This window comes from Xiphophorus couchianus, chromosome 8, assembly GCF_001444195.1.
Source record: "Xiphophorus couchianus chromosome 8, X_couchianus-1.0, whole genome shotgun sequence".
NCBI classification, from domain to species: domain Eukaryota; kingdom Metazoa; phylum Chordata; class Actinopteri; order Cyprinodontiformes; family Poeciliidae; genus Xiphophorus; species Xiphophorus couchianus.
This window is the reverse complement of record NC_040235.1, coordinates 629338-638514: the sequence shown is the minus strand read 5'-3', so window position 1 is coordinate 638514 and position 9177 is coordinate 629338. Positions and strand designations below refer to the sequence as shown.

Genomic DNA, 9177 nt, shown 5'->3' with positions numbered 1-9177 from the left:
AATGGCGCATGTACTAAGACATAATGCCTTCCACTCACCAGCATCCAGTGGGTCATTTCACTGCTGCCTGTAGTTTATACTCCTGTGAAGTGATTCTCTGGAACAGGCTTTTCTTCCATGGTTTCATTTTCAGTTATTGAGTTTTGCCCAACTGACTGTGGTCAGAAAGCAGCAGGACATTCATAAATTTTAAACTGTTTACCTTAGAACTACAAACTGAACTACGGGTTAACCACTACAGAACCTTCCACGGTACCACAGTCACGAATTCACACCACCAAACCTTTGGAACAAAACCGTTTATTAGCGTTTTTCATAACATATATGGACAATTCACATTCAACATTACATAGCATAAAACTTTGACCTTTTTCCCATCAGAAGTACTTTTCCTGATTTGTCCACTTTTCTTCTGTCGCGGCCTTCTATGTTCCAAAACCCAAAATTTCAAACAAAGGCCGTTGGTGGTAACAGGTGGTTTGATTTGCACGCACTTCCGACTTGATTGTTTTGTAAAAATGTACATGATTTATTTATTGCAAAAGTAGAGACAAAATAATTACAAAAAATGTCTTGCAACTTAGTCGAAAACAAAAATTAATCTCAATTTGACGTTTGAAGCTCTAAAAAGAGGTAAAATAAATAATTTATAAAACCTCCTGTCAACACACCAGACATTTACCAAACAACAAACCTCCACCAAGCACCCGGTGTTCTTAATTACGCAAATTAATGGAAGGGTCTAACAATTAGCAACGCAATCTAAACAATCCCAAATATAAAAATTAATTACAAATTTTGGTTCTAAACTAACTTAAATATATTCTAACTACCCAAACAAGAAAACTAAATTGGTGGAAATTACAATCCGAAAAATTTAGCATAAATGGAAAACAACATCTTCCATTTGTGCTTTCTGCAGTCTCAAACGATGTGTCAATTTTTCCATAATGCAGATTTCTTCTATTATTCCGGTCCATTGTTCATGGCAAGCGGTCCACCGGTCCTCATTTCCTCATAATAGCTTTCTTGAGTTCATGCTCCTTTGCAAGTCAAGTTCGTTCACAGGGGAAGTGGGCTCCCCACATCAGAATCCTCCCCACACCAAACCTGACACTTGACACACAATGGAGTCAAACTAATTATTTTTCTGGTAACTTTCAAAGGCAGACTTAACCATCCTGACACATGCATGTAGAAACATAAAACCTACCCATAGAGGTGAAAAACTATTTGGCAATCCACACATCTCGTATTTTACTGACATTGTAGTGGATCGGATTATAACCATAAACCCGTAATGACTTATTAGAAATGGCCTAATGAAGGTTTTCCTGACAGTTTTATGTATCAGTCTCCATTTTGTGGCTAATTTGATCCAGAGACTTGAAAAATATAATGCAGACATCAAATCAGAGTCAGAGGGTTCCCAGATGACTGTTTAGTTCTTCTTTCACTTTATTTTTATTTTACCCCACATGTACTTCAATATGGAACCAATTCCTTCATCTCCCTTTTTCTTTATTTCCTCTAGCTTTTGGGCCTTCTCTGTGTCTCCATTTTCTTTCATCTTATCAATCAAGAAGTCCAAGTGGACAAATGTGGACACAGAATTAACTTTGAGAGCAATCTGCTCCAGATTGACAACATGTTGGAAGCTCTCTTCAAGCAAATTAGATTTCTCTGCTTTCAGGTCTGTGATTTCATCCTTAAAACTCTCTAAAAAGCTCAAACGTCTTTGTATTTTTGATCTTTTACTTATGTCTTCCATATTCATCTGAACTTTCCTCGTTTTTGTCACATATCTCCACTTTCCTTTCACATGAGTAGATACGGGACATTTTGAAGAGCAAACAGTGCAGCGGCCATCTTTCATCACCTCGCAGTCTTTGGGGAGTTTAGTACACCCCGAATAGTGACAGTTTTCCTCACAGACAGTACAGCAGACTGCTCCTTTAATTAAAGTCATCAACCACATCTCTCCTTCAATTTCTTCTTTTTCTTTGTATGCTTCATGAATTTCTACAGCAAACTTCTCCTTCTTCTCCTTCTTTTCTTTGTGGTTCTCCAGAGCTTCTTTAATCTGTTTAGTTTCTGTCTCTTTCAGCTCAGACAGACGGATTCTTTCCTCCAGGTTCTGGATGCAGGCAGACAATCTGATCCGTTCATTGAGAACATCTAAAGTCATGTCTAGTTTTTGAGGTGCAGTTTTTTCCAGAAAGGCAGTAAAGTAACTCAGACCTCCCATTGCTATTTTATCAGCATTTTTATGATGCTCTTCCTCTATTCGTTCTTCATGTTGGCAGTTATTGAAAAGGAAGTAAACAGGTTGCTCCTTCTCATCTCTGGCACATTTAATCTTGGCAGCATTGAGAGCTTGAAGCAAGTCCTTTGGTCTTCTTCCATTGGAGTGAGTGACCAGAGCTACAATGTTTTTCTCAATGTCTTTTCCAAACTGAGACATCACTGAATCAAAGATGTACTGCAGTCGGTCACTCAGACGATTCACGCTCGACTTCACCACCAGACCCACCGCATGAAGTTCATGAATATCATTTTCTGATCGAAACAATTCAAATAATCTTTCACTGACAATGACATCATGTTCAATCCCTCTAGTGTCTCCATATCCAGGAGTATCGATGATGGTCAGAGAGAAGGGCAGAGTTTTACCTTCAAAACCAAAGAGCTGGTACACAATCACATCTGATGTCTGGCTTTCTGTCTCACTTCTGTTCTCATCTTCTACTATCTGAAACCAGACTTTGTCTTCAAATGTCACTCCCATGGCGTAGTTGACCAGGGCGTTTATCAGAGTAGATTTCCCTGCTCCTGTTTCACCAACAAGCAGGATGGTTTTATTTGGCTTGTTCTGTTTTTTCTTACCAAAGGTCACTCTGGTCAGGGTCTCAACAGTCTCTTTTCTTGTTTTAAGCTGGTAGATAACCAGAGTTTCTGAGCTGATGACATCACTGTTAGAGATTATATGTTGTATGGATGTGCTGTCAACCCTGTACAAAAAACACAGAAATTAAGGTTAGCTTTCTGAGATAAAGATATTAATTTGATGGAAAACATTCAGAGATAAATCTTCAGTCTTGCCTTTTCCCAACTTTTACATTTTAACATGTTGGTAATGGAAAGAAAAAGACTCGTGCTAAAGTAATTAAAACTAAACAAATAGACAATTTTACAAACTAAAGTTAAAATGCCATGTAATCCTAGAATCAGTTAAAACCCAAATCTCTCTAAAACATCAGCCAGAAACAGAAAATAAAGCAAGATGCATCTAAGATATTGATCTTACATGCTTTATATATTCTTTTATGGAAGATATAAAGTCCTGCTCTATTTCTAAGGTGATATGTGTGAAGTGTTGAAATATGCTGATGAACTTTGGATTGAGGAAATCCACCAAATACAGTTAAAAACCGTCAGCTGATCCAAAATGCTGACGGTTTCATCAGCAAGAGTTCTGATGAAAATTATAAACAGAGATCATATTTTTCATATTTTAGCTTTCCTTCATTGGCTCCCTGTTAAACCCAGATTATAAACTCAGATTCTCCTTCTCACATATGAAGACTTTGATAATTACTTCAATCAGAGATCTGGTTGGTCCAGATGTTCCCAACAGAGCACTTCACTCTCAGACTGCAGGTTTACTGATGGTTAGTATTGGAGGTAAATTTATTGCCATCCAGATCAAATGATTGACTAAGCAAATTATTTTTCCAAAGCTCTCATCCAAAAACAACAACTTTTGTCTTGTCCAAATTCAAAGGAACAAAGTTTAGTCATCCAGATTTTAATGTCCTCTAGATATGCCTGTAATCTACCTACGGGATTGGATTAGACCGCAAACAGACACAAGTGTTTTTTGTTACTAATGGGATTGACTGGAAATGTTTAACGTTAACAATAACCTACAATTAAACATGCTTTTCAGACAATAGAACATTTTTACACGTTAAAAAGCTAAAATGTGAGCACTAATCTTAACCATGCTGTTTTCTGTTAACACAGTAAGGATCTTGTGAAGGATAAAGCTGCTCAGTTAAACATGTTCTGAAATAAAATCTTAATAAATGTTGGATGGACCTACTTGCATCCGATGACTGATTTGGCTCCTCCATCCATCTGGCTGTCTATCATTTCTAATTTATGGACCTTCTCTGTGTTTCCGTCATCCTTTATCTTCTTGATCAGGAAGTCCAAATTGATGTATGTGGAAACTGAATTCACTTTGAGGAGAGTTGGATCCAATCTGATGGCACATTGATACGACTTTTCTATCCAAGTTCCCTTCTTTCTGTTCAGTTGTTCCATTTCCTGTACTAAAGCTTCTGTAAGTTTTGTCTCCTTTGTGTCTGAATTACTCTTGAAATATCTTTGTTTTAATTCCTCCTTGGTTCTCTGAACTTTTCTTGTCTTGGTCACATACCTCCAGTTGCCTTTAACATGTTTTGATGCAGAACATCTCCCAGAACAAATGGTGCAGGATGTTAATTGCATGACCTCACACTCTTCAGGGCTCAGGGCCATCGTACATCCAGGATAGTGGCAGTTCTCCTCACAGACGGTGCAGCAGACAGCTGATTTAAAGAATGACGTCTCACCTTCAATAAGTTCTTTATCTTTGTAGGCTTCATCTACCTCCACAATTAATTTCTTGTTAAACTTCGCCTCTTCTTTGTGTCTCTTCATAGCTTCTTGAATCTGTTTGATTTCTTTCTGTTTCAGTTCAGTTAGTTTGATTTTCTCTTGCAGGTTTTGGATGGAGGCTGTCAGTCTGATGAATGAGTTAAAGCTGACTGTTACCTGCAGCTGCTGAGCTGAGACCTTTTGAAGAAAAGCTGTGAACTGGCTCATTCCCCTCTCTGTCAGTCTCCATGCTTCTTCCAGATCTGTGCTAGTTTTCTCTGTTTGGGCCTCATACTGACGATTATTGAATATGAAGTAAGGACATTGACTTCCTCCAGCCTGAAGACCCTTGAGAGAAATGCTAGGTGCTGTTCTATCTGAGTGAGTAATGAATGCCACTGTGTTTTTCTCCAAGCTTTTTCCAAACAGAGACATCACTGAATCAGAGACGTATGACAGTTGGTCACTCATTTTCGTTTCTGTTGCTTTCATCACCACACCAACCGCATGAACCTCTTGGATCCCGTCTTCTAACCGAAACAAATCAAACAATTTTTGATTAATGATGACATCATGTCGAAGTCCATCTGTGTCTCTATAACCAGGCGTGTCAACGATGGTGAGAGAGTAGGGCAAAGTTTTATTCTCAGAATCAAAGATCTCATACATGATGACATCTGATGTTGGACTTTGACCTCCATCTTCTATGATCTGATACCAGACCTTATCCTGCCACCTCACTCCCATGGTGTAGTTGAACAGAGCGTTGATCAGAGCAGACTTTCCTGCTCCTTTTTCACCAACAAGTAAAATGGTTTTATTTGGTTTGTTCAGTTCATTTCTACCAACGGTGACTCTGGTCACTGTCCCAAAGTTAGTTTTTGTGGTTTCCTTCTGGTAGATGGCAGGACATCCTGAGCGGTTTGGTGTCCTGTGGAATTAGACTTTGCTTAGAAACATATATTGCATGTATTGAACATTGTCAGTAGGTTCGTTTTTCTGACAAACAATTTTTTTCATTGATTTTAAAAATAAAAATAATAATAAATCTGTTATCCTCGGAGTTATTTATTCCTTACTTAACTCCCTCAGAACATTTGGAGACCTCCAGCTTTCCCAACTCCACCAGAGGTCGCCACAGACCCATCTGCTCACCTTTGGCTTATTTTTCGTGATGTCACTTCCTCTAATCCAGAGAAATTATTGGATGAGTTGGGCTGAGTTGGAGGATTTTTGTTGTTTCCTTGTGTTCAACCATGCTCCACACTCCTTTCCGTCTGATAAAGCCAAGATCTCTTATATCCTGGGTTTAACTGGTAAGGCTTGGTAAGGCCAAAGACCGCTTTCAGAAATACCCAGTTTTTGACTGCTCCTTTCAGGAGTTCGTACAGAAATTTCATTCTATATCTGATGGAGACACAAACAAGTCTGCTCTTGGCAGCTGGTTGTGGAAGATCTTACAAGGTCAGAAGATCCAACAAGGTAATGCTGGGGAGTGAAAAAGCGGCTCATAAACAAACCATGTCATCAGACTGGACTCTGTTTATGTCTGCTTTATTTGGGCCAACATTGGAGGGTTCTGGGTGCGCCTTAACTGTAACACGATGTGTTGCCAATGTGTTACATTGGCAACACATTCACTGGTTGCCACTGTAAATGTGTGGGTTAATCCAGAGGGTCCCCTGTAGATGCAGGAATACGGATGGAGAAAAACTCCTCTGATTTACCCCTTTGATTTTCATTACCTGCAACCCTGGTCTTTCATCAAAATGAATATTGGATGGTCAGCGCCTTCTCCAGATCACTCATAAAGCAAATACCCTCGATCAATACCATTGATCTCTTCTGCTTTCAAACCAGTAGTGCCACTTTGTTCACTAAATTAGACCTTTGCGGTGTTTATCACCTTGTCCTCATCCAACAATAGGATGAGTGAAAGACGACCGTCTAGAACGCCATCGGCCATTTTGAATATTCAGTAATTTTTCATTGCAGGCCCTCTAGAGTGGAGTTCAGCTGCTACAGGTCTCTTCTTACCAGACACAACACTCACTTTAATGGGAGCAATGGAACTAATGGTGTCTGATATCTTACAATGGAAATTTTCTACTGACTCGCATAAAAGGCATAAATAAGATATAAATATTTTAAGTATAATTTCAATGTAAATTTTTAAAATATACAAATATGATTAATTTTGTTCCTATCTAGTAGAATGTAGCTGTGTAGGTTAGTGGTACTCACCTTCTGTCCATTGTGCAGCCTGCAGTGGAAACCAGCTATGGTCTCTCAGATGTTTAGGAACCTGGATAATAAGTAAAAACATGAAACCAAAGTTTTCCAGGTTAATGGAGAATGAAATGACCATTTTTAATTCTCATTTTGACACAGAATATCAACAGTATGTCCACTAAATTTGTTTAAAGTCAAAGATTGATTTGTGTATCAAGGTTGAGTTCTTATCTTCAGGCTCCTACAGAACATTTAACTTCCTGTGTGCCTCATATGTAACAGTCAGTTAATCAACCTAACAGGCCCTATGTTCAGATCTTGGTCTGAGGCTTAAAATGTTGTAGCCTCTTCCCTTAGAAGAATGTACTGGCTTATATTAGATTTGGTAATGAAGACCTACATGATTCAGAGAGAGAAGGCTTATGAAGGGTCTCCGGTTAGTTGACACCACAATCAGGCTGTCATTAATATATCCTGACATGTTTGCAGAAAGAGTCATGCTAAGGATGACCAGAGGGGCAACATCCTCAAAGTCAAACACTGTGGAGGAAATATAAAGCTTTTCTATATTGCATCCATTATCTGAACACCTTAATGGAGTGGTGAGGGGGACTGGCGTCCGGTTACAGGTGTGGTCACCCTGTACAGGTCGCTGGGGTCTTTACTCTTCAGGTGTGACAGGCAGTTCTGCAGGAAGATGTGCCAGTTGTTAAGGAAGAACTGCATGTTTTATAGTTTAGAACAAAACAGTTTGTTTCTTTTTTAATCTTTCAACATTGTCAATATTTGAGTAAATAGTCTATTTTAAATGAAAACATTCCACTCTTGTATTGTTTTTAATATTTATTTACATTTTAAAACATGACAAGATTAAAAGACAGAGCATAACTGCTGTTTTTCAGCTTCTTGTTTTGCAGAACAAGAAAATACACAAAAATCAGACATCAGATTAATAAACAACACAGTTGGCCTCATTGGAACAGCAGCATTAGCCTGTGTACTGCTGACAGTGGGAAGTAGCAGTGTTGAGCTAATCTTTATATGTGTGGAATATCATTTCATTGGTGGCTATTGTTATGCTGAGGCAGATCTTTGTCCTTGTGCTTTGGACTGAGTATGTATTAAATTGTATTTAATCGCACAGAGAAAAGCTTGTAGCCAAACTTTTAATCATTAATCATCATGTTTGGATGCAAAACTATTAAAGTGTTAAACCTGGAAATACAGTTTGGAGGACAAAATCAAAGGAAATCTAAAAATGTATGTTTAAACTGCAAGCAATACCAAGAGGAGAAGAAATGTGTGAATGACATAAGCAAATATATTTCAAAGAAAATGTCCATGCTGCAACATAAAAATGTACTTTGAAATATGTGACGTAAAGCCATACCTCTGAGATCAGGAAGGTTTCTGCAGTTGAGCTCCATGGCAGTTTTATATGAAGAATCTGAAGATGGAGACAGAAACACATCAGCATGTTTTCTTTCTGAAAGAAATGATCTGTAGATGATCAGGACTCTCTTGGTGTTTGAGTTTAACCATCCATTATATCAGAAAACTGGTGGGCCATTATTTAGGAGTTTAAAATGATCTTTTGAAGAGGATATTTGTTGCGCTCTTACCTGTGATGGGGATTAGCCAGGAAGAGCAAAGATGGGCTGAACTACCAGCCTTTATACTGCAGTGGAGGAGGAGCAACGGGTCACATGATCTCACACAAACGGCTTGATCTTAAAAATGCCTGACTGAAAAACAGCTCAGGACAGAAAAGGCTCAGATTTAACTCATGTTCCAGAAGGTAAAGTTTTAATTTAAAGGAAAATGAAAGAGAAAACATATTGCTTATTTAAAACTATTCTTTGGGCAACTGATAGTTAGGAAAACGCTCCTTATATTGTATCAAATACAAGGTCACACATCTTTTTCAGCAGAGGACACTGCATTGACTTCCATTCATTTTTAGTTGCTCCTGTTTACTGTATTTAAAATACAACAAATCAAGATCTACTGACTTGGATCCAATCAAATGCTCACTGTGGGTGTTTAAAGGAAAATATTTTATCTGATTGATAAAACAGAATAAAACTGTTTTCTCTCTTGTTATTTCTGTCTCTCAGTAACATCCACTTACAAAGAGCACTACTGGAAAATCTGGATGGCCTTTAAAAATGTTGCTCAGCAGGAAATGGGTTTGTTTTTGTAGCTCTACTGTCTGTAGGGGGAACTGAGCTACTAAATAAAGTAGGAACACATACCGTACACGCTGCCAAAATCACCCTCTACTCAAACACCTTTTCCTGC

The 9177-nt window shown here is 38.3% G+C and overlaps 1 protein-coding gene across 1 annotated transcript; it reads right to left on the bottom strand.

Moving 5' to 3' along the window:
• Positions 1 to 280: 280 nt before the first annotated feature.
• Positions 281 to 9078, bottom strand: LOC114149568 (uncharacterized). Its single transcript, XM_028025558.1, has 6 exons — positions 8499 to 9078; positions 8267 to 8323; positions 7467 to 7563; positions 6889 to 6949; positions 4106 to 5575; positions 281 to 3011 (listed from the first exon to the last, which is right to left on the bottom strand). The coding sequence occupies exons 4-6, from the start codon at positions 6897 to 6899 to the stop codon at positions 1454 to 1456; spliced, it is 3039 nt and encodes a 1012-aa protein (XP_027881359.1). The 5' UTR covers positions 6900 to 6949; positions 7467 to 7563; positions 8267 to 8323; positions 8499 to 9078; the 3' UTR covers positions 281 to 1453.
• Between the last annotated feature and the right edge of the window lie 99 nt (positions 9079 to 9177).